The sequence below is a fragment of the Hypomesus nipponensis genome, chromosome 26 (genome assembly GCF_054491055.1).
Source record: "Hypomesus nipponensis isolate SF chromosome 26, ASM5449105v1, whole genome shotgun sequence".
NCBI classification, from domain to species: Eukaryota; Metazoa; Chordata; class Actinopteri; order Osmeriformes; family Osmeridae; genus Hypomesus; species Hypomesus nipponensis.
In genome coordinates this window covers 10,482,501-10,508,803 of record NC_140386.1, presented here as the reverse complement: position 1 = coordinate 10,508,803, position 26,303 = coordinate 10,482,501, and the positions used below count along the sequence as shown (strand labels likewise).

The window sequence follows — 26,303 nt, the reverse complement described above, 5'->3', positions numbered from 1 at the left end:
GCTGGCTGTCCTGCAGAGCCACGGCTGAGCGGCAGAATGTTTCTGAATGTGGAAAGGTGAGATAAGGTAGTGTAGAGAGCCTTACCTTGTTGCTTGCTGGCTGCAGCCTTCTGCCCAGGGGAGTAGAAGGCAGACAGGGCACTGAGGGAGCTGACCAGCTGGTTCTGGATGGAGCTCATCTTGGAAGGCCCAGACTTCCCGGCTGGTTTCCCCGCCGGCTTGGCCGCCGGTTTCTGGATGGTGGGGCCGTCCTGCTGCTGCTGTGCGAGGCCCTGCTGCCCTCCGCTGCCCAGCTGAGCCCATTGCTCATTCAGGAGCCCAGTCAGACGAGTCACCACATGACCCAGGGCCGCCGGGGAGGTAGGGCTCTCCCCGGACCCCCTTCGGGGAGGAGGCTGGGAGGGGGAGGCCTCGCTGGAGCTCCGAGGAGGAGGCTGGGAGGGGGAGGCCTCGCTGGAGCTCCGAGGAGGAGGCTGGGAGGGATAGGCCTCGCTGGAGCTCCGAGGAGGAGGCTGGGAAGGGGAGGCCTCGCTGGAGCTCCGAGGAGGGGGCTGGGAAGGGGAGGCCTCGCTGGAGCTCCGAGGAGGGGGCTGGGAAGGGGAGGCCTCGCTGGAGCTGGAGCTCCGAGAAGGGGGCTGGGAAGGTGAGGCCTCGCTGGAGCTCCGAGGAGGGGGCTGGGAAGGGGAGGCCTCGCTGGAGCTCCGAGGAGGAGGCTGGGGCTGGGCTTTGAGCTTGGCTGGGGGCTGGACCGGAGAGTGCTCTGGGTTTTCCAGCCGGGGTTGAGTTTGGCCGGTGGCAGGGATGCGGCGTGGGGGCCTCTTTGGGGCTAAAGACTCTGTGGCTGTTTCTACGCTGGCCTCACTTTCTGGGGCCACATTCTCAAGAACTGCACTCTCTGTGGTATCACTCTCTAGAACTTTATTTTCTGGGGTATCACTCTCTGGAACTTTACCTTCTGGGGTATCACTCTCTGGAACTGCACTCTCTGTGGTATCACTCTCTAGAACTTTATTTTCTGGGGTATCACTCTCTGGAACTTTACCTTCTGGGGTATCACTCTCTGGAACTTTACTTTCTGGGGTATCACTCTCTGGAACTGCACTCTCTAAGGTCACATTCTCTACAACTTTACTTTCCAGGATCACACTTTCTGGGACCACATTTACAGGGGCCTCACTTGCTGGTCCTGCTCTCTCAGAAGCCACATCTCTCCCAACCTCAGTCTCTCCAACCACACTCTCCAAGACCATGTTCTGCTCTTCAACCACACTCTCCAAGACCATGTTCTGCTCTTCAACCACACTCTCCAAGACCATGTTCTGCTCTTCAACCACAGTCTCCACTACGACGTTCTCTCTGACCACACTTTCTACGACCACATGCTCAGTGACGGTTATCTCTCTCACCTCCATTTCAGCGACCACATTTTCTTCAGGCGCAGAGCTTTCAGTCAGGGCAACATCCGTCACGAGATTATCCACCTTCTCAAACACACTCTCCACTCTTTCCCTGACCATCCTTTCCACAACCACGCTTTCCATGACCACGCTTTCCATGACCACGCTTTCCGTCAAGAAGGTGCCGGTGACCATCCCCCCAAACTCCACACTTCCCCCGGCATGGTTGGTCTCTCTTTCTTGTCTCTCCGCGACCGTCTCGGTCTGCTGGTCTGCCCTCGCCACTCCCTCAGTTTCAGTCACCTGGTCCACCGTGTCCACTCTCTCTGTCACTGTCCCTCGCTCCACGCTGTTCGCCCTCCGTCTCATGGGACGCAAGCCTGGCGAGTTCGTCTCCGTCTCGGTCACCTGGTCCACCCTGGCGGGGGCCTGTGTCTCAGTCACCTGGTCCGCAGTGTCCACCCTCTCAGTCTCCGTCCCCCGGTCCACGCTGTTGGCCCTGTGTCTCCGCTCATGGCTGCCCATCACGTCCACGTCCATCACCTGCTCTTGGGCGTGGCGTCCCTCCGTGTCTGTTCCCTGGCCCGCGCTGCTGGCTCTCTCCTGGGGTATGCACACCTCTATCATCACCATGTCTGTCCCCTGGTCCACTGTCCCTGCAATCTCGGTCTCCGTCTCCTGATTGGCTAGATCCACCTTCTCGGTCTCTGTCTCCCGGTCCACGCTCTCTCTCCGGCCACGCCTCGGCTCCGGGGGAACCTCGTCGCCCGTCCCCTCCCTCAGCAGCAGTATCCTCTCCTCCTTCAGTCGGTTCTCCTCCACCTGTTCTCTGAGGAGAAGGTTGGTTCTGTCCAGATCGTGGCAGGCCAGGGTCAGCTTTGCCTCAAGGGCTGTTAGCTTAGCCTGAAGCTGTTGGACGCTAGCGAGGTCCTCGTCGCTGCACGTCTGTGCTGACGTCAGGCTCCCTGTAGCTTCTGCAGCTCCCTGGACGGCTCTGTCCTCTGAAAGCGTTCCTGCCGTGGCCTCCAAAGTGCTCTCTTCCGTCTGTCGGTCTGACAGCTGTGCTAAAAGCCTGCCTGCGTCCGCGTGTGTGATGGATCTGCTGGGGGACTCCTGGTGTTTCCCCGCCACGCCGTGTCGATCCTCCGCTGGGGGCTGCTTCTCTGACACACCTCCTGTGGAGGTCAACTCTGGGGCTGCAGGCCCCCGTGGCTGGCTGTCCGATGCAGGACCGCTGGTTTTGGTTAGGGGAGGGGAGGCTGCTTGGGCCTGGTTCTGGGTCTGGGTCTGGGCCTGGGTCTGGGCCTGGGTCCGTAGCTTCAGTAACAGCTTCTCTCTCTCTTCCCTCAACGAGCAGATCTGGGCTTTGAGTTCGGGGATGGTTCTGACCTGCTCCTCCAGCTCCCTCACCCTCTTGAGGGCCACGGTGATCTGCTGGTGCAGCCCGGTGCGGTCCTGGGGAACGCGTCTGTCCAGCACATCCGCAGGGCGGAACACGCTCTCCGACGAGCCGTTCTGGGAGCCTCCCGGCCGCTCGTCTCCTGAGTCGGAGCCCTTCCGGTGGGGCACGGTGGCCGGCATGCTGGAGGTCCGAAGGAGGTTGGGTCTGGGCTGGAGCCCAAGGGGCTGCTCGTCGAACGGCCTCACCCCAGCCCTGGCCTCCTCTTTGGGCCTGGCCGAGGCGTAGCTCCCCCCGTGCCCTCTGTTCTGACTGGAAGTGCCGCCACTGGGCTCACTGGGCTTGAAGTCAAAGATCTGCTGAACTTCCGTCACGCGAGACTTGGGCTTAGACCCCAGGGTGGAGGTGCCCGACCAGGTGTCCTTGGGGGGCGGGCGTGGTCCCTGCCCAGGAAGGCTGAAGTTCCTGGGCAGCGTGCTGTACTTGGGGCCCCTGGCTCTTCGCTGGATGTGAACCCTCTTGATCGTGTTGCCTTTCTCGATGTCGTCCACGTACTTCAGGAAGTCCAGGTCGAGGTGGAAGCCGTAGGGCGTCTCCACAGAGTAGGGCAGTTGCTTCCTCTGCCCAGCGCCCTCCGCAGCCTTGGAGGGGAACACGTTCGCTGGAACACATCCCCACAGGATTAGAGCATTCGCAAACATCCCGGCCGCAGTGCGATTAATTATGCAGAACCGTATCAGAAACTGGGATGTAATTAGCATGCAGTGATTGCGATGAGGCAGCATCCGTCGGTGCAAGGCACCCTGCTGTGTACACTCATGCAGATGAGACAGGTGCTGTGCGCCGCTGAGAGCGTTAGCTCTGGAACCGCGTGGCACGACTTACCACTTTTCTTGTCCATCATTAGACGCTCTCAGGGTCATGGGTTTGATTCCTCACAGTTGGCGACCTGAAAGACAAAAAGAGGGGAGGGGGGTGAGAGACTGAAATAACACTGGTTTATCAACGTCCGCCATCTGTTATTGGCTATAACTCTACGTCTCCATGCCAACACCAAGAGCTTGCCGTTGGGTTCGAGACAGGATGTTTATGGGATGTAATGTGTGTTTTAAGAACCCAAGCAACGGTGTGACCGTGTGAGGAACATCCTGTCCACAAGCCCTCCCTGTGCTGTCATCAAGAAGAGACAGATCCTTAGTGGGCCATTTATAGCCACCGCAACACTGTGCGTGGGCCACAGTTACATTCAGAATGAGAGGGAAAAGGGGCCACTGGGGTGCCATTTTGTGTCATTTGTTCCAGCTGGAGATGCCAAGAAACCAGAGGACGGAATTTTACGAGGGTTTTGTATGAGGAGAGGGAAAGAGGAAAATAAACTCCTGCAATTTGGAGTCAAAGTTTTACCGGCTTATGTCAAGCCGTTTAATGAAATGTCTAATACTAATTATCAGCACACACCGACATTCTGACAGTCTTCCGTGTTCTCGATTATAATCCATTCTAAATGGATACATGCGCCTAAAAGCAAATATAGATTCCAGAGCAATTTAGCACACAATTATTCATGTACAATTTCCATGCAAATTCGTATTGCTGTCAAAAATACCTGCAGAGCGACTGAAGGCCAGAAGGCTTTAGTTTTTATTAGTTTGAATATGAGTTTGCATAACGAGTTGAACCCGGATGACAGGTTCAGAGGATGAGAGCAATCACACCACTGAGAACATCCTCAGGTGCTGTTATTAACGCAATTACAACTTTATTTGTTCACTCAATCCTACTAATATCTACGGCAACTTATCGTGTTATCGGTATGAGATAAGATCTTAAGAGAAGAAACCCCATGCCACAATCTCAGAGAACATGTTTTCTTCATATCTTTTCCTCCCCTCTTTGCTTGCTAGCGTCACAAACCTCTTCATGCACAGACGGCACAGCCCCCGTGGGCCGCGAGCAGCGGATATGAAAGGCGTTGACAGTGTCTCTGCTGTGCAGCTTTATTCACTGTGGAGGAAACAGGGGGGCAACACGTGCTGCATCTCCCGGAGCAACGGCGGGCGTGGCCTGACCAGATGAGAAGGGGCGTGGCCTGACCAGATGAGAAGGGACTGCGAGGCACTGGGCTCCAGTACAGCTGAGGGTTTCCAAGCCCTGCATTGGACGGCCACGCAATCAATCAAACTGACAGCTATCTGCACGGACCTGAGTGAGACCCATGACGACCTCTACCCGGTCCCTGGCCCGCCGCCATTTATTAACTCCAACCAAGATCTGGGACTGGGGTGCACACACACACACACACACAGGTACACACACACACACACACCACACCACCGTGGAAACACACCGGTTGTTTGTCTCATTGGCGACTGCGAGCCAGACGCTGCCTGCAGGGGGCGGGACTAAGCGTGTGATTGACAGCTGAGACACATGCTCCATTAGTGTGACTGTGACCTGAGAAAACACTGCAGCCGTGTGGGCGTGGCCCCGGAGCCGTGTGGGCGTGGCCCCGGAGCCGTGTGGGCGTGGCCCCGGAGCGGAGGACCTCTCTGACACGGCACACGCTCCAGGGGACGGCGCTCCGCTTTGTCTCCTCCAGGCTTCATTAGCTGATTTGCGAGAGGAAGGATGATGTGTATAACTGCTGTATGAAGCCTGGGCAGAGCCTCCAGATAAACAGACACAGTGAGCCACCAACAGAGAGAGAGAAAGAGAGAGAGATGGAGAGAGAGAGAGGGGAGATGGAGAGAGAGAGGGAGATGGAGAGAAAGAGAGGGGAGATGGAGAGAGAGAGAGGGATATTGAGATTGAGTGAGAAAGAGAGAGGGGGAGAGGAGGATAAACAAGTCCAGGGCAGATCTGGAAGGAAGTTCTCTAATGACTAGCGACCTTCCTCCTCCGACCTGGTTGTGAGAAAATCTGGTTCCTGTAACCCTGCAGTGAGGTTCTGCTCTCTAATGAAGCTCTGAGCACAACAAGAGACGCACATTTGAAGATTCATGAATCCTTTATTTATTTATTTTCCACATTTTTTGCACTAATTATGGCACACAGTATATCCTGCACCACTGTTGATGTGATTAGCAGTTCATACATTATTCAGGCTTTTGGGATATCTGTGCCTGTGTGCTTGACTAAGTTCCTGTCCCCATCATGGATGTTCCATGGATGTTCCGAGAGCAATACTTCTATTTGGCATTTGTTTCTCATAAAAAATATATAAATAATGCATTTCAGAATATCTTTGTATTTGGTACATGACCTTGTTTTGCTTCAGTGACAGCGTGCAAGACAAACCCTGGGGGGCGTGTCCTTCCAGCGTGTTCTGATAACCAGACAGGTGTTCTGATAACCAGACAGGTGTTCTGATAACCAGACGGGTGTTCTGATAACCAGACGGGTGTTCTGATAACCAGACGGGTGTTCTGATAACCAGACGGGTGTTCTGATAACCAGACAGGTGTTCTGATAACCAGACAGGTGTTGTGTCTGGCTGGGCGGAGCCTCACGTGTGCCATGAGAAGGAGCAGACTGCCACACAGTTCGACGTACAGTAAATACAGCCTTGAAGACAGCCTGATCAGAAGAGCAGGCTGACTCATCACTCCACGCGGGGAAAAGCCTTAATTGAAAGTCATGGGTCATTAACAGTCCCCCCGCAGAGAGTGAATTAGACTAATACAATATGACCCTACCGGGGAGGAAGAGAGGGATGTGAAGGAGGAAGCTAATTAGATCTCATCATCTCAGGACTGAAGGTGGGCAGGTTGGAGAGGATGGCATATGGTATCATCTCATATACACGCACTTCTACATAACCAAACACACACACACACACACACTTACAAACACAAGCAAAGGGAGGGCTGCAGCTGCACTTCCAAGTATGCAATCAGCTCTCTGTGCTCAGCTAAAAACAGCAGGAAATTGCACAGGGCAGCAGAACAGACTACAGCTAGTGACTACAGCACTGCATCTGGGAGAGATACCCCCCCCCCATCTCCCTCCTCCCCCCCCCCCCCTCCCTCCCTCCCCCCCCCTCCCTCCTCCCCCTCCCCCCCCCATCTCCCTCCTCCCCCCATCTCCCCCCCCCTCCTCCCCCCCCCCCATCTCCCTCCTCCTCCCTCCTCCCCCTCCTCCGTCCTCCCCCTCCTCCCTCCCTCCTCCCCTCCCCCCTCCCCTCCCCCATCCCTCCCCCCTCCCTCGTCCTCCTCCCCCCTCCCTCCTCCCCCCTCCCTCCCTCCTCCCCTCCCCCCTCCCCCCTCCCTCCTCCTCCCCCCTCCCTCCTCCCCCCCCTCCCTCCCCTCCCCCCCCCCCGCCTCTGGGAGAGATCTCAGCAGCAGAGCTGAACCAGCAGAGGAGCTGTTTGAGAGAAGCTGCAATCAGCTGGCCAATACAGGCTATCTGTATTTACATTAACACTGGGGTGGGTGAGTGGAACAGGTCACTACACACACACACACACACACAGCAGATAGCTCATAAACACACATACAGTTTCCACACAGCTCAAATACGCTTGCACACATACAGTACATCAAGCTCTAACATACACACACATACACACACACACACCACAAACCCATTTAAGACAATTTCACCATGGAAGCAGCTTTGAAATATTCAGTATGTTTTCCATCAAGATGACACCAGATGACAGTGAAAACAGCTGGGGGGGGGGGGGGGCAGCCCAATCCATAGCCTGTGATAGGCTGTCGGTTTGAGGGTCCTCACACATGAAGCTGACACTATCTGTACACACACCATCCATCCATCTAGAATACAGACATCATGTCTCAGCTGATCTGGGAATAGGATCTAATAAAGTGTGTGCTTCCATTTCTGCACGTTATCCCCCCCCCCACACACACACACACACACACACTCGCCCCTGCCTTTGCTCCGAAACAGCTGTCTTGGGAAAGGAACATCTGTCCTGCTGACAATCTTAGAAAGACATGCGGGGGTGTGTGTTGAGAAAGCATAGGATGGAAAGGAGAAGGAAGGAAGACAGGAAGGAGGACGAGGATGACCAGGAGAGAGAGACAGAGAGACAGAGAGAGAGACATAAAGACAGAGACAGAGAGAGAGAGACAGAGAGACAGAGAGAGAGAGACAGAGAGAGAGACATAAAGACAGAGACAGAGAGAGAGACAGAGAGACAGAGAGAGAGACAGAGAGAGAGACATAAAGACAGAGACAGAGACAGAGAGACAGAGAGAGAGAGACAGAGAGACAGAGAGAGAGACATAAAGACAGAGACAGAGAGAGAGAGACAGAGAGAGAGACAGAGAGACAGAGAGAGAGACATAAAGACAAAGACAGAGAGAGAGAGACAGAGAGAGAGACAGAGAGAGAGATAGAGAGACAGAGAGACAGAGAGAGAGACAGAGAGAGACAGAGAGAGAGAGAGAGAGAGAGAGAGAGAGACAGAGAATGGAGGGATTTCCTGTGAAGGGTGGATCACCCCTCCATACTCTGTCCATCGTCATCCAACAACCTGCTCCTGAGTTCTCCTCTCCCTCTCTCCCCCGCCCCTCCTCCCTCCCCCTCCTCCCCCTCTCCCTCTCTAGGTCCCAGAGGCTGTTTTGCACGAGACCAGCCGCCCGCTTTCATTAGCGCTAAGGAACGTTGTGCCATCAATTATTCACTCCAGCCCATGGCTAGCTGCCTTAGCGTAGCGGCTAACGCCTAGCATCTCTCCTCATCCAGGAGAGTGGGCATTCGGGAGTCATCGCTATTGCTAATTAGCGCTCAAAGGAAGACGGGGGGCGGGGGGGGGGGGGGGTGCGGAAGGGTGGCCACCTTGAGAGCTGAAACACACTCTCACACTCTCTCACACACTCTCACTCTCTCACACACTCACACACTCTCACACTCTCTCACACACTCACACACTCTCACACACACTCACACACTCTCACTCTCTCACACTCTCACACACTCTCACACACTCTCACACACTCTCACACTCTCTCACACACACACACACCCTTGTTTAAACTGCTGGTAACAACCCACAGCACCAGGTACTGTGGAGCTCTAGCCACAACAGGGAATCAACACTGTCTGCTGATCTCAATACGCTGACAGCTACACACTTCAGTTTACACATGAACACACACTGAGACACACGTGAGCACACATACCTGCCATACCCCCCCCCCCCCCCACACACACACACACACTCTTCAGTAAGCACACACACACACGCACAGAAGAAAATGAGTTGGCTGGTCACCAGCAGTGGTAGACCAGCTGAATGTTCTGCCTGACTGTGTGTGTGAAATGCCAGCTCAGTGTTGTTCTCCTGCATTGCAGCAGCTGCTAGCGCTAGCAGCCTGACTCTCACACACACACACACACACACAGTCCATACCATACACACGACAAGCATGAGAAAGGTGTTCCCTGCTAGCTGCTCACCTGTGCACAGCAGCATCACATACTTCTCAGAAAGACGGAGAGAGAAAGAGAGAGAAATGGAGGGATGGAGGTTTGGAGAGAAACAGAGACCCAGAAAGATGAAGCAGGGAAAAAGATCTTCAGGAAAGGAGAGACAGACGGCAGACAGCAGAAGGAAGAACCGGAACAGAGATTTTAAAAAGGACAGAGAAAAAACAAGATATCAGACTAGAAAGAAAGAGGGGGAGGAGGGAAGAAAGGGTCAATCAGAAAAAAAGATGAATTCTTGAGACAGGAGATTCCTCTCACCTGCTGTTCCGCTCCTCTCCTCCTCCTCTCTCTTTTCTTTCTACTCTCTGCACGCCCTTACTGCTGCCTGCCTTCCCTCACAACTTTAGCCCGACAGCCCAAAAAAAGAACAGAAAAAAAGAACAGAGGGAGGGTGGGGAGAAAGCGAGGTGTGGAGGAGGAGAAGAGAGGCGATACTCAATTCTCCAGCTGCGTTGTGTATTGGCTGTGTGATTGATCACCCTGTCTGAGCACCGAACGGGCCCGCAAAAATAACACCTCCGATGAAAAACAGAACACACACAAGCCAAACAACACTGTGTGTGTGTGTGTGTGTGTGTGTGTAAGAGAGAGAGAAAAAATGGAGAGAGAGAACAAAAAATGGAAAGGAACACAGAGAGCGATAGATAAATAAACAAAAGACATAGTGAGAAAAGATGGAGATGGGCAGAGCTCCAGGGCTGGTGAGACCAGGGCTACCTCCGGGCTCCACTCCCCAGGAACGTGACCTTCTCTCTGGGCTGCCTCGGGGGGAAACGACCCAGCTGTTCTCTGGTTCCCCTCCCCTCCGGTCCGGGAGAAATATGAACACCCAGCCGGTGAACTCCCACCAGTCACCGGTCTAATCATTGCTGCGGGAACCTTAGTCGATTATTAACCGCTTTAAAAACGGCCCTTCTCTTATCTGCCCTCTGCATTCATTGTTCAGACGGATGCAGACCCTTCAAGCTCTTACAGGCTGCCTTGTTTTAAAGACAAACTGCAGAGAGAGAGAGAGAGAGAGAGAGAGAGAGAGAGAGAGAGAGAGAGAGAGAGAGAGAGAGAGAGAGAGAGAGAGAGAGAGAGAGAGAGAGAGAGAGAGAGAGAGAGAGAGAGAGAGAGAGAGAGAGAGAGAGAGAGAGAGAGAGAGAGAGAGAGAGAGAGAGAGAGAGAGAGAGAGAGAGAGAGCACAGGTCACCCAGGCCTGGCACACACACAGGAACACACATGCTCACGTAACCAAGACAGTTGACTGACATGCGTATGCAGACGTACACACATGCTTACACTAACAGGTACACGTACAAACACACACACACACACACACACACACACACACACACAGTATTCATGAAAAGTACTGGCGTAAACCAGGTTATTTATGACACGATTGAAATGCTAAGCGGCCGCAAAAGTGAGAATGCTATCACGTGTCAACGACTACACGGCGAAGCTAACTTCATATTTGCAGTTGCAGATTGTTTTTCACCCATATTTCCACACTGTCATCAGACTGAGCTGTGAGATTTAGGAGGCTAGCTGTGGTTAGTCTAATTACAGAAATGAGCTGCTGTACAGCTGTACAGTATCCCTATTTCATCTCCTAGCTACGTGTGTGTGTGTGTGTGGTTATACACAAGTGCCAAGACTGTGTTGCAGTTCAGGAATAAAGTGGGCAGCTCTGTTAAGAATGTGGCTTGCACCTTTTACAGTTCTGAGGAAGGAGACCAGCCTTTCCCTCCTCCTGTTAACACTATCTTCACCATCACACACACACACATTCTCACATCAACTGCAATAAGGACCCCACCCCCTCCACACACACACACACACACACACAGTACACACGCAGTACACACAGCATAGGGCTCGGCTCAGCAGTAGGTTCACTTCCAGATAAGAAGTCCCAGTGTCTGTGAGCTTCCTGTACACAAGCTGGTACAGAAGGCTAGTCTGTCTTAGTGAGCAGTGTTGGAGGGTGGAGGGGTGGGGGCTCAACTCAAAAGGGGCAGCTGTCAGCCAATGAGCTGCTGAGAGGGTGTGTGTGTGTGTGTGTGTCGCATATGAACATGTGAGAAGGATGTTTATAGGTGTGTGTGTATGTGTGCGTGTGTGTTTGTGTGTGTAGCAAGAATTCCCTTGAGTGTGTGTGTGTGGGTTTTCCTTTTTCCTGTGCTGTTTGCATTCATGTGAAAAGGAGAGTTCTGTGTTGGGTGTGTGTGTGTTTTCCTGTTTCCATCTATTTGAACTGAGACTGGAGAACCAAGGACCCTCAAACAGTCTGATGTTCAGCATGCTGAATCACACCAGGGAGGGCATACAGACTCACACACTACTTCAAACTGTCTAAAATAGATAAACAGACATAAACTAGACTATTTTTGTGAAACACACACAGACAGACAGCTTCCTTTGGAAGATGGACTGAGACCGTTCATCACAGCGCTGTTCATAAAACTCCGTCTCGCACACTGCCACTCAGAAGCACACAGAGACAGGTCGTTAAGAAGGCGGAGAGAGATGACTCTGTACTCTGGCTGTACATCAGCATGCTCCATGTGAGTCTTCGTCTCGCTCTGTTGACTCAAGCGCTCAGTAACACATCACATCTGCTTTCAAACCGCGTCGCGTTCAGGCGCCTCAACATGAAGGCTGGGAAACCCATGTATGGAGAACATCCAGGGTTAGGGTTAGGGTGCTGTCTTTAGACCTGGGCCCCGGGGTGCCATGATGGGAGCTGTCTTTAGACCTGTTGTGAGTGAGGGGTGAGTGGGGGGTGAGTGAGGGGTGAGTGAGGGGTGAGTGGGGGGTGAGTGAGGGGTGAGTGAGGGGTGAGTGGGGGGTGAGTGAGGGGTGAGTGGGGGGTGAGTGAGGGGTGAGTGAGGGGTGAGTGAGGGGTGAGTGGGGGGTGAGTGAGGGGTGAGTGGGGGGTGAGTGAGGGGTGAGTGAGGGGTGAGTGAGGGGTGAGTGGGGAGTGAGTGAGGGGTGAGTGGGGGTGAGTGAGGGGTGAGTGGGGGGTGAGTGAGGGGTGAGTGAGGGGTGAGTGAGGGGTGAGTGAGGGGTGAGTGGGGGGTGAGTGAGGGGTGAGTGGGGGGTGAGTGAGGGGTGAGTGGGGGGTGAGTGGGGGGTGAGTGGGGGGTGAGTGGGGGGTGAGTGAGGGGTGAGTGAGGGGTGAGTGAGGGGTGAGTACCTGGACAAGTTAATCTCAATCCCACTGCTGTAGCTTGAAGCGTTTATGGAGATTTAGAGAGATGCCAGAGTAGTTAAACATGCAACCCCTTGTATCCCAATGAGCAGTCTGGAAAAACACCTTGTAAAAATGCTAAAATAACATGCGCAGGGTTTTGTGTGTGTGTGTAACACGTCTGGTAACACATAATTGTGCGTCTGAAATTTTGAAAAGTGTTTTCCCTGGCAAACGCCGTTGGCCGTGAACACAGAGTGGAGGACTGCAACAGCCTCTAACTCCCATAATGCCTCAGTGGAGGACTGCATCAGCCTCTATCTCCCATAATGCCTCAGTGGAGGACTGCATCAGCCTCTAACTCCCATAATGCCTCAGTGGAGGACTGCACCAGCCTTAGTGTTCCAGCACACGCTAAGGTAAACAATCATACACTCACATGAGTAGGCAGATAGCTCACCACCATATATAGGCAACCCAGCACATGCATTTATCAGAGGGGCCGAGGAATTCTTGCGGTGCTCTCCCCCCCCACCCCCCCAATCTGTTTTCTTTATTTTCTTCCCCCCCTATCACACACACACACACATACACACACACACACACACACATACACACACACACACACACATACAAACACACACAGCAGACTAGATATTGCTTGCAGATGCTCTTGGAGAGAACCCTTGGGTCTGGACACAGTGGGTTAGAATAAAGATCTGTTCCTCTCTCAGTGTAACAGGCCTGGCATCCACAGAGCACTTCAGTAGGAAGGGGTACCGGCTGGGACAAACAGTGCAGAGCGTGACTGTGTGTGTTACTGTTACATAGTACTGCTAACCAGGAGCCGGCCTTGGAGCGATGAACAGTACGCACTGCATGGGTCAGGTAGAGAACTTACTAAGGCAGGGAGTCAGGTGGCTGAGCGGTTAGGGAATCGAGCTAGTAATCTGAAGGTCGATTCGACTCAGTTCGATTCCCGGCCGAGCCAAATGGTAGGTGGGAGGTGACAGTCATCACTGGATGATGGACAAGCCGTACAACATCACACCAACACTAACTAACCTTTAATGACTTTAATGACCTCCCAAACTGCAGTAGTGTTTACACAGTCAGAGAGAGAGCAAGGCGTGTGTGTGTGTGTGTGTGTGTGTGTGAGTGTCCATCCTCAGGGACAACAGACAACCCTCTCTCCAAGGGAATTTATACCATTCTGTCTCTCTCCTATCTCTCTCTCTCTTCTTCTGGCTGTCTTTAATATGCCGCCAGGCACTCAGGGTCAGAGAGAAGTGGACAGGGAGAATGAACACAGAGAGAGCAAGGCTCTATAGTCACAATGTAACCAAACAGCTATGACAGGAGACAACAAGGGAGGCAATTTATATTCTTCTCCCTCCCTCCCTCCCTCCCTCCCTCCCTCCCTCCCTCCCTCCCTCCCTCCCTCCCTCCCTCCCTCCCTCCCTCCCTCCCTCCCTCCCTCCCTCCCTCCCTCCCTCCCTCCCTCCCTCCCTCCCTCCCTCCCTCCCTCCCTCCCTCCCTCCCTCCCTCTCTCTCTCTCCTCTCTCTCTCTCTCTCTCTCTCGTCTGTTCTCTATCTGGCTCTCACGCCCTGACTCCTCCTGTTATTCTCTCTCCATCTGTCGAGCCAGAGGGTCTCCTATGTGTGACTGCAGGGGACCCGGGCCAGACAGGGATCCATTGATCCAGACAGGCAGCGTGGGTTGCTAACCAGCTAGCTAGCATGTTACATGCTGCCCTGTGGCTCGGTCACAGCCAGGAAGGGTGAGGGGGGCGGGGCAGTGTGCTGCTCTCTCACCCTGCGGGGGCTCCAGACTAAACACATCGCTAATCGCTAAAGCCAGGAAGAGCAGCCATGGTCAACAAAACATCGAGAGTCAAAGGAGAGAGAGAGAGTTTGCCACGACGGGGTGGGGGCAGGACAGACGATGTAGCGGGGCCTGATTCAGACATTTTTAAAGGCCGTCTGCTGAAGGCTGGGTCGATACCGACCTTTCAGGCCGCTCTTGGCCTGGACTGTTGTTGTGGCCTCATGAAATAAACATCACTTGATGAATCTGAGCTGATCTAGTTGCTGAGGCGAAGGTTACATGATGAGGAGAGTGTCTGCTCGCGTCCCTGTCCTAGCATGCGGCTACATTAGGGACGCTGCATTGCTCGCCAATCCAATGCGGGCGGCCCACGCCGTCCTACAGGGGTGGGGGTTGGGGAGAGGGGGGCAGGCACGACTCTCTGCGTGGCTGATTTGTTCGCCCGACAGGAAGCTTTGCGGGGGGGCGGGGGGGGTCGTGACTTGGAAAATGTTTCCCATGAACCTCTGTTTTCACACGTGACGAAGAGGAAGATGATAGGCTGTCCGCAGCAGACGAGGAAGATGATTGGCTGTCTGCAGGAGAAGAGGAAGATGATAGGCTGTCCGCAGGAGAAGAGGAAGATGATAGGCTGTCCGCAGCAGACGAGGAAGATGATTGGCTGTTAGCAGGAGAAGAGGAAGATGATTGGCTGTCCGCAGCAGACGAGGAAGATGATTGTCTGTTCGCAGGAGAAGAGCGGCGACAACGAAGATGATGGAGGTTGACTCAAGGTTAATTAAGTTGTGTCGTTAACAGTGACGTTGGACATCCTAATGATGGTGGTGATCACATTATGAACAGAGATGTGTGTTGTGTATGAGGTCTATTCCACTGCAGAACACAACAGAAAAGCTGTAAACTCTATAGTGTGACTGAGTTTGTTTACATGATCCAGCCACTCTGTTTATCCACCCAGGGGGACTTTGTTCCTGAATCAGGTTTTTCTTTGACCAAAAAGACAACAAAATCCCTAGTACATATATCTTAGAAAGGCAAACAGAGATGTGGTTTTAAACTGGGCTCTACATTGAAGGAGGACTCTGGGGAGTAGCCTAATTGCAGATAACAATGGAAAATAGCTTTTAAAGTAAATAAGCGTCTGTTTCTGAGCTGTGTGGAGAGATGTTGGTTCAAACCCAGTGTGTAATATGTGAAGGAATGCATGTTGCCTACCTCCACCTCTCATGGTCTTAGCCTGGACAGACTTAGTCTGTCTCTCTTCCAATAGTCTGACTGTCTGTCTGTCTGTCTCTCTCTCTCTGGCCTCCTCTCTCTCTCTCTGGCCTCTCTCTCTCTTTCTCTCTATCTCTCTCTCTCTCTCTCTCTCTCTCTCTCTCTCTCTCTCTCTCTCTCTCTCTCTCTCTTCCTCTCTCTCTCTTTCTCTCTGGCTAGCAGAGGAAGTGGGTGAGGCAGAGGGAGAGCCTGGGGTTAGAGATGGAGGAGGCTCTGCAGTCACTCAGGTATGGATGTCTGTCTGGCGAGCAGAGCTAAACCGTCCTGCCTCTCCCTCTCCCTCTGCCTCTCCACCCTGCCTCTCCAGCATCGATTTGAAGTCAGACACAGCTGATCCACTCCCGCCATGGTCGGACAACGGGCTAAATCTGTCCGGTGTGCCGCGGGCGCCCTCCAGCCCACAAGCAGCAGCACAGGATATTAGGCAGGCGTGAGGAGGAGGGTGGAGGGGGAGCGAGCTGGAGAGATAAAGTCGTCTGCTGTTGTTTATGTGTGATGTATTCATCAGAGACAGAGAGAGAGAAGTGTGAGGGGAGAGAAGGAGGGGAGGAGAGGAGAGGAGAGGAGGGGAGGGGAGAGGAGGGGAGAGGAGGAGAGGAGAAGAGGAGGAGAGGGGAGAGGAGAGGAGGGAAGAGGAAAGGAGAGGAGGGGAGGGGAGGGGAGGGGAGGGGAGGGGAGGGGAGGGGAGGGGAGGGGAGGGGAGGGGAGGGGAGGGGAGGGGAGGGGAGAGGAGAGGAGAGGAGAGGAGAGGAGAGGAGAGGAGGGGAGAGGAGAGGAGGAGAGGAGAAGAGGAGGAGAGGGGAGAGGAGAGGAGAGGAGAGGAGGGGAGAGGAGAGGAGGAGAGGAGAAGAGGAGGAGAGGGGAGAGGAGAGGAGAGGAGGGGAGGGGATAGGAGGGAAGAGGAGAGAGAGGATAAGAGGGGAGGGAAGAGGAAAAGAGAGGAGAGGAGAGAGGGGATAAGAGGAGAGGAGGGACACTCATGAGCAATAGAAAAGGATGGCAGAGGATGGCAAAATGGGTTGAATTTCAAACAAAAATTGGTAGAACATCTGCCAGCCATCCTTGTGTCAGCACAGTATGGGGGTGTGTGGTTTGTCCAAGCCTCCCCCAGGGAAGCTACCATATGCTACAGAGGAAGTCTCCACAATCAACACACACATACATATTCAACTGGGCCACAGTTATCTGGGCCAAAGCTGAACGATGAGGATATCCTTCCCAAACCAACCAGAGCTTAAATTCACCACCACATGAAATCATTCAAATAAACTTTCTCTGGGGAGATCCTCTTTCTTTTCCAGCTAGACACCTCAAACTCTCTGTCTGTCTGTCCCTCCTTGGAGGAGGAAAAGACCCTGTCAATCTGTAGACGAGACCTCCTCACCCCTCACCTCCCTTCTCTGCAGCCAAGGTAAATATGAAATATTGACTTTACAGCTGGGACAATGGCAGGTCATTTAGGTAGCCGTGGGGTGCGTTAGATTCGACACGTTCCCACCCTCAGAGGAGGGACAGACACTGTGGAGCCTTAGGGGCATAAAGGCAAACGTGTGTAGAAAAACAACACACATGAACGCACACAGAGCCCAGGTGGCTGTGAAGCTCACACACACACACACACACACGCACACACACACACACACACACAGCTACACACTGTAAAGTGGTTCAGCAGTGGTTATGGGCCATCATGGGGAATGTGGGACGTTTAGAATAGTGCAGACAAGTCCTACTGCAGAGGAAGGTTGATAGTGTGGCATACCCAACGCACTGCCGAGATCAACTGGTCGATCGATACACACTCTCTGCTGTCACTGTCCCTGTAACTCTCTCTCTCACACGCACACACGCACACACAGCTACACACTGATGCAGAGACAAATACCCCCCCACACACTCACTCACTCCCACACACACACGAGACAGCAAACAGGAATGTGAGAATAGAGACGTGAGGACAGACAAGAGAAGGCCAGTGTGACCCACACTCACACACACACACTCACACACACACACACACACTCACACACACACACTCACACTCACACAGACACACACTCACACTCACACACACACTCACACACTCACACAGACACACACTCACACTCACACACACACACACACACTCACACACACACACACACACTCACACACACACACTCACACTCACACAGACACACACTCACACTCACACACACACTCACACACTCACACACACACACACTCACACTCACACACACACTCACACACTCACACAGACACACACTCACACTCACACACACACACACTCACACTCACACAGACACACACTCACACTCACACACACACTCACACACTCACACAGACACACACTCACACTCACACACACACACACTCACACTCACACAGACACACACTCACACTCACACACACACTCACACACACACTCACACTCACACACACACTCACACACTCACACAGACACACACTCACACTCACACACACACACACACACTCACACACACACACACACACTCACACACACACACTCACACTCACACAGACACACACTCACACTCACACACACACTCACACACTCACACACACACACACTCACACTCACACACACACTCACACACTCACACAGACACACACTCACACTCACACACACACACACTCACACTCACACACACACTCACACACACACACACTCACACACTCACACAGACACACACTCACACTCACACACACACACACTCACACTCACACAGACACACACTCACACTCACACACACACTCACACACTCACACAGACACACACTCACACTCACACACACACACACTCACACTCACACAGACACACACTCACACTCACACACACACTCACACACACACACACTCACACACTCACACACACACACACACTCACACTCACAGTCATAACAGAGATGACAGTGCGCTCCATCCCTGCAACCTTGACACATCACCACTGGAGCCCTTCATCCACCCTCTACAGCAGTCCAGACTGCTGCTAGCTCACAGCCCTTCATCCACCCTCTACAGCAGTCCAGACTGCTGCTAGCTCACAGCCCTTCATCCACCCTCTACTGCAGTCCAGACTGCTGCTTACAGCCCTTCATCCACCCTCTACAGCAGTCCAGACTGCTGCTAGCTCACAGCCCTTCATCCACCCTCTACAGCAGTCCAGACTGCTGCTAGCTCACAGCCCTTCATCCACCCTCTACAGCAGTCCAGACTGCTGCTAGCTCACAGCCCTTCATCCACCCTCTACAGCAGTCCAGACTGCTGCTAGCTCACAGCCCTTCATCCACCCTCTACAGCAGTCCAGACTGCTGCTAGCTCACAGCCCTTCATCCACCCTCTACAGCAGTCCAGACTGCTGCTAGCTCACAGCCCTTCATCCACCCTCTACAGCAGTCCAGACTGCTGCTAGCTCACAGCCCTTCATCCACCCTCTACAGCAGTCCAGGCTGCTGCTTACAGCCCTTCATCCACCCTCTACAGCAGTCCAGACTGCTGCTTACAGCCCTTCATCCACCCTCTACAGCAGTCCAGGCTGCTGCTTACAGCCCTTCATCCACCCTCTACAGCAGTCCAGGCTGCTGCTTACAGCCCTTCATCCACCCTCTACAGCAGTCCAGGCTGCTGCTTACAGCCCTTCATCCACCCGCTACAGCAGTCCAGGCTGCTGCTTACAGCCCTTCATCCACCCTCTACAGCAGTCCAGACTGCTGCTTACAGCCCTTCATCCACCCTCTACAGCAGTCCAGGCTGCTGCTTACAGCCCTTCATCCACCCTCTACAGCAGTCCAGGCTGCTGCTTACAGCCCTTCATCCACCCTCTACAGCAGTCCAGGCTGCTGCTTACAGCCCTTCATCCACCCGCTACAGCAGTCCAGACTGCTGCTTACAGCCCTTCATCCACCCTCTACAGCAGTCCAGACTGCTGCTAGCTCACAGCCCTTCATCCACCCTCTACAGCAGTCCAGACTGCTGCTAGCTCACAGCCCTTCATCCACCCTCTACTGCAGTCCAGACTGCTGCTAGCTCACAGCCCTTCATCCACCCTCTACAGCAGTCCAGACTGCTGCTAGCTCACAGCCCTTCATCCACCCTCTACTGCAGTCCAGACTGCTGCTAGCTCACAGCCCTTCATCCACCCTCTACAGCAGTCCAGACTGCTGCTAGCTCACAGCCCTTCATCCACCCTCTACAGCAGTCCAGACTGCTGCTAGCTCACAGCCCTTCATCCACCCTCTACAGCAGTCCAGACTGCTGCTAGCTCACAGCCCTTCATCCACCCTCTACAGCAGTCCAGACTGCTGCTAGCTCACAGCCCTTCATCCACCCTCTACAGCAGTCCAGACTGCTGCTAGCTCACAGCCCTTCATCCACCCTCTACAGCAGTCCAGGCTGCTGCTTACAGCCCTTCATCCACCCTCTACAGCAGTCCAGACTGCTGCTTACAGCCCTTCATCCACCCTCTACAGCAGTCCAGGCTGCTGCTTACAGCCCTTCATCCACCCTCTACAGCAGTCCAGGCTGCTGCTTACAGCCCTTCATCCACCCTCTACAGCAGTCCAGGCTGCTGCTTACAGCCCTTCATCCACCCGCTACAGCAGTCCAGGCTGCTGCTTACAGCCCTTCATCCACCCTCTACAGCAGTCCAGACTGCTGCTTACAGCCCTTCATCCACCCTCTACAGCAGTCCAGGCTGCTGCTTACAGCCCTTCATCCACCCTCTACAGCAGTCCAGGCTGCTGCTTACAGCCCTTCATCCACCCTCTACAGCAGTCCAGGCTGCTGCTTACAGCCCTTCATCCACCCGCTACAGCAGTCCAGACTGCTGCTTACAGCCCTTCATCCACCCTCTACAGCAGTCCAGACTGCTGCTAGCTCACAGCCCTTCATCCACCCTCTACAGCAGTCCAGACTGCTGCTAGCTCACAGCCCTTCATCCACCCTCTACAGCAGTCCAGACTGCTGCTAGCTCACAGCCCTTCATCCACCCTCTACAGCAGTCCAGACTGCTGCTAGCTCACAGCCCTTCATCCACCCTCTACAGCAGTCCAGGCTGCTGCTTACAGCCCTTCATCCACCCTCTACAGCAGTCCAGACTGCTGCTTACAGCCCTTCATCCACCCTCTACAGCAGTCCAGGCTGCTGCTTACAGCCCTTCATCCACCCTCTACAGCAGTCCAGGCTGCTGCTTACAGCCCTTCATCCACCCTCTACAGCAGTCCAGGCTGCTGCTTACAGCCCTTCATCCACCCGCTACAGCAGTCCAGACTGCTGCTTACAGCCCTTCATCCACCCTCTACAGCAGTCCAGGCTGCTGCTTACAGCCCTTCATCCACCCTCTACAGCAGTCCAGACTGCTGCTTACAGCCCTTCATCCACCCTCTACAGCAGTCCAGACTGCTGCTAGCTCACAGCCCTTCATCCACCCTCTACAGCAGTCCAGACTGCTGCTAGCTCACAGCCCTTCATCCACCCTCTACAGCAGTCCAGACTGCTGCTAGCTCACAGCCCTTCATCCACCCTCTACAGCAGTCCAGACTGCTGCTAGCTCACAGCCCTTCATCCACCCTCTACAGCAGTCCAGGCTGCTGCTTACAGCCCTTCATCCACCCTCTACAGCAGTCCAGACTGCTGCTTACAGCCCTTCATCCACCCTCTACAGCAGTCCAGGCTGCTGCTTACAGCCCTTCATCCACCCTCTACAGCAGTCCAGGCTGCTGCTTACAGCCCTTCATCCACCCTCTACAGCAGTCCAGGCTGCTGCTTACAGCCCTTCATCCACCCGCTACAGCAGTCCAGACTGCTGCTTACAGCCCTTCATCCACCCTCTACAGCAGTCCAGGCTGCTGCTTACAGCCCTTCATCCACCCTCTACAGCAGTCCAGGCAGGTGCTCACAGCCCTTCATCCACCCTCTACAGCAGTCCAGACTGCTGCTTACAGCCCTTCATCCACCCTCTACAGCAGTCCAGACTGCTGCTAGCTCACAGCCCTTCATCCACCCTCTACAGCAGTCCAGGCTGCTGCTTACAGCCCTTCATCCACCCGCTACAGCAGTCCAGGCTGCTGCTTACAGCCCTTCATCCACCCTCTACAGCAGTCCAGACTGCTGCTTACAGCCCTTCATCCACCCTCTACAGCAGTCCAGACTGCTGCTTACAGCCCTTCATCCACCCTCTACAGCAGTCCAGGCTACTGCTTACAGCCCTTCATCCACCCTCTACAGCAGTCCAGGCAGGTGCTCACAGCCCTTCATCCACCCTCTACAGCAGTCCAGACTGCTGCTTACAGCCCTTCATCCACCCGCTACAGCAGTCCAGACTGCTGCTAGCTCACAGCCCTTCATCCACCCTCTACAGCAGTCCAGACTGCTGCTAGCTCACAGCCCTTCATCCACCCTCTACAGCAGTCCAGGCTGCTGCTTACAGCCCTTCATCCACCCTCTACAGCAGTCCAGACTGCTGCTTACAGCCCTTCATCCACCCTCTACAGCAGTCCAGGCTGCTGCTTACAGCCCTTCATCCACCCTCTACAGCAGTCCAGGCTGCTGCTTACAGCCCTTCATCCACCCTCTACAGCAGTCCAGGCTGCTGCTTACAGCCCTTCATCCACCCGCTACAGCAGTCCAGACTGCTGCTTACAGCCCTTCATCCACCCTCTACAGCAGTCCAGGCTGCTGCTTACAGCCCTTCATCCACCCTCTACAGCAGTCCAGGCAGGTGCTCACAGCCCTTCATCCACCCTCTACAGCAGTCCAGACTGCTGCTTACAGCCCTTCATCCACCCTCTACAGCAGTCCAGACTGCTGCTAGCTCACAGCCCTTCATCCACCCTCTACAGCAGTCCAGGCTGCTGCTTACAGCCCTTCATCCACCCGCTACAGCAGTCCAGGCTGCTGCTTACAGCCCTTCATCCACCCTCTACAGCAGTCCAGACTGCTGCTTACAGCCCTTCATCCACCCTCTACAGCAGTCCAGACTGCTGCTTACAGCCCTTCATCCACCCTCTACAGCAGTCCAGGCTGCTGCTTACAGCCCTTCATCCACCCTCTACAGCAGTCCAGGCAGGTGCTCACAGCCCTTCATCCACCCTCTACAGCAGTCCAGACTGCTGCTTACAGCCCTTCATCCACCCTCTACAGCAGTCCAGACTGCTGCTAGCTCACAGCCCTTCATCCACCCTCTACAGCAGTCCAGGCTGCTGCTTACAGCCCTTCATCCACCCGCTACAGCAGTCCAGGCTGCTGCTTACAGCCCTTCATCCACCCTCTACAGCAGTCCAGACTGCTGCTTACAGCCCTTCATCCACCCGCTACAGCAGTCCAGACTGCTGCTTACAGCCCTTCATCCACCCTCTACAGCAGTCCAGACTGCTGCTTACAGCCCTTCATCCACCCTCTACAGCAGTCCAGACTGCTGCTTACAGCCCTTCATCCACCCTCTACAGCAGTCCAGACTGCTGCTTACAGCCCTTCATCCACCCTCTACAGCAGTCCAGGCAGGTGCTCACAGCCCTTCATCCACCCGCTACAGCAGTCCAGACTGCTGCTCACAGCCCTTCATCCACCCTCTACAGCAGTCCAGACTGCTGCTTACAGCCCTTCATCCACCCTCTACAGCAGTCCAGACTGCTGCTTACAGCCCTTCATCCACCCGCTACAGCAGTCCAGGCTGCTGCTTACAGCCCTTCATCCACCCTCTACAGCAGTCCAGGCTGCTGCTTACAGCCCTTCATCCACCCTCTACAGCAGTCCAGGCTGCTGCTCACAGCCCTTCATCCACCCTCTACAGCAGTCCAGACTGCTGCTCACAGCCCTTCATCCACCCTCTACAGCAGTCCAGACTGCTGCTTACAGCCCTTCATCCACCCTCTACAGCAGTCCAGGCTGCTGCTTACAGCCCTTCATCCACCCTCTACAGCAGTCCAGACTGCTGCTTACAGCCCTTCATCCACCCTCTACAGCAGTCCAGGCAGGTGCTCACAGCCCTTCATCCACCCTCTACAGCAGTCCAGACTGCTGCTTACAGCCCTTCATCCACCCTCTACAGCAGTCCAGACTGCTGCTAGCTCACAGCCCTTCATCCACCCTCTACAGCAGTCCAGGCTGCTGCTTACAGCCCTTCATCCACCCTCTACAGCAGTCCAGACTGCTGCTAGCTCACAGCCCTTCATCCACCCTCTACAGCAGTCCAGACTGCTGCTGCTTACAGCCCTTCATCCACCCTCTACAGCAGTCCAGGCTGCTGCTTACAGCCCTTCATCCACCCTCTACAGCAGTCCAGACTGCTGCTAGCTCACAGCCCTTCATCCACCCTCTACAGCAGTCCAGACTGCTGCTGCTTACAGCCCTTCATCCACCCTCTACAGCAGTCCAGGCTGCTGCTTACAGCCCTTCATCCACCCTCTACAGCAGTCCAGACTGCTGCTAGCTCACAGCCCTTCATCCACCCTCTACAGCAGTCCAGACTGCTGCTAGCTCACAGCCCTTCATCCACCCTCTACTGCAGTCCAGACTGCTGCTAGCTCACAGCCCTTCATCCACCCTCTACAGCAGTCCAGACTGCTGCTAGCTCACAGCCCTTCATCCACCCTCTACAGCAGTCCAGACTGCTGCTAGCTCACAGCCCTTCATCCACCCTCTACAGCAGTCCAGACTGCTGCTAGCTCACAGCCCTTCATCCACCCTCTACAGCAGTCCAGACTGCTGCTAGCTCACAGCCCTTCATCCACCCTCTACAGCAGTCCAGACTGCTGCTAGCTCACAGCCCTTCATCCACCCTCTACAGCAGTCCAGACTGCTGCTAGCTCACAGCCCTTCATCCACCCTCTACAGCAGTCCAGACTGCTGCTCACAGCCCTTCATCCACCCGCCCCGCTCTGTAGAGACGTGAGTGATGATTCCAGTCAGTGCAAGACTGTTACGAGTATGCGAGGCAGAGAGATATTCTGAAAATAATGACTAACTCCCACCTCTTTCTCATTTCTCTCTCGTTAATGAGTAAAAACGCAACGTGTTCTGTTCCTCCTCTCTCTCTCTCTGTCTCTCTCTCTCTCTCTCTGTCTCTCTCTGTCTCTCTCTCCGTCTCTCTCCGTCTCTCTCTCTCTCTCTCTCTCTCTCTCTCTCTCTCTCTCTCTCTCTCTCTCTCTCTCTGTCTCTCTCTGTCTCTCTCTGTCTCTCTCTCCGTCTCTCCGTCTCTCTCCGTCTCTCTCTGTCTCTCTCTGTCGTCTCTCCGTCTCTCTCCGTCTCTCTCTGTCTCCCTCTGTCTCTCTCTGTCTCTTTCTGTCTCTCTCTCTTTTTATAGCACCACTGTCTTTTGAAGTTCCATCTTCATCTGTACCCTGACTCGCTCTTTTCTTAATTATCGCCGTCTCTGGTTTGCCGCCAGCTATCTCAATGGGAAAATAACACGGTCTCATGTGAAATATGTTAATGTGTACGCAAGAGAAATACGTTTATGGGGAGGAGATTGATTTCCGCCTCCTCAACGCGGATGGTTATCCATCCAATGGCAGTGTTGCCAGGGTGAGGGGGCGGCAGGGGTGCTGAAACGGTCCCATAACGTCTGACGGAGGACGGATCGGGAGGTGTAAATAGAGGCTCATCTGCTGGAGCTGCCACAAACAGGAGAGAGTCGACACGCCCCAACGCCCCGAGGACGCACGGAGGGAAGGATGAGGCCTGTCACACAGCCGGGACAACAAATGGGATGATTATGAATATTGCTGCTGGCGCGTCAATGCAGTCACTTTGTTTACGGCTCACAAAACTACGCGGGGGTGTTTCATAAGGCTGTTTGGCTCACCTGTGTGCCCATGAGTGCTGGTAGATTCAAATGAACCTGCTCCAACTAAAGGCTACAGGCAGCGACGCACTGTGAAGAACACAATGTAGCTGAAGATGTTTGAGATCGTCCTCCTGTGTCACTCTATCTGCTAAACTGTGAGGCTTTGCAGAGGCATCTGGAGCGTAAACTCTGAGAGGAACGCTGTCTGTCTACGTCATGGGCTTGTTCCACTGTTTGTCTGTGAGATGACAGAATGATGATTTGCGGACGTTTTGTGATGTGAAGAGGCTTCGGAATGGATGAATGATGCGATGACACGAGGCATGGCACATACACACACGCGCGCACTCTCCTTCTGACCCACTGCATGCAGACTGAGCCTTCCTGGATTCCTCATCTAGAGCTGTTTGGCAGAGAGACAGTATTGCATTCTCCCTCCCCCCCTCTCTCTTCCCCCCCCCTCCCTCCCTCTCTTAGTTTGAAGTGCTGTGTGCTTCCTCCAGGCCCTACTTCCCCCTCTCTCCACCTCCCTCCCTCCACCTCCCTCCCACCACCTCCCTTTCTCTTTTCACCTCTCTCTCTCCACCTCCCTCTCTCTCTACCTCCCTCTCCACCTCCCTCTCTCTCTCCACCTCCCTCTCTCTCTCTACCTCCCTCCCACCACCTCCCTCTCTCTCTTCACCTCTCTCTCTCCACCTCCCTCTCTCTCTACCTCCCTCTCTCTCTCCACCTCCCTCTCATACAATCAGCAGGGAGACAGTGAGAGAGAAAAGTACATGTCCCTGAACTGGGGAGAGATATCAAATTAACACTTTCCTCTCTCTTCCTCCTCTCCTCCTCCTCTCTAGAGGAGGAGAACACACGGTGGAAAGGTTCCCAAGGTCACCCACAGAACCAGAAACAAACACAGACCTCCCTCAGGACGTGGGAAGACACTATTTCCGTTGGTGACAGGGTCTGGG

The 26,303-nt window shown here is 54.3% G+C and overlaps 1 protein-coding gene across 1 annotated transcript in view; it reads right to left on the bottom strand.

Moving 5' to 3' along the window:
* The window catches only part of kank4 (KN motif and ankyrin repeat domains 4), a 45,526-nt gene that overhangs the window by 6,938 nt on the left and 12,285 nt on the right, over nucleotides 1-26,303 (bottom strand). Inside the window, exons 4-5 of the mRNA XM_084692758.1 lie at nucleotides 3,682-3,745; nucleotides 86-3,457 (exon numbers count right to left, since the gene is read on the bottom strand). Coding sequence (XP_084548884.1) covers nucleotides 86-3,457; nucleotides 3,682-3,700 — 3,391 coding nt within the window. The 5' untranslated portion in view covers nucleotides 3,701-3,745. The remainder of the gene's footprint in view (nucleotides 1-85; nucleotides 3,458-3,681; nucleotides 3,746-26,303) is intronic.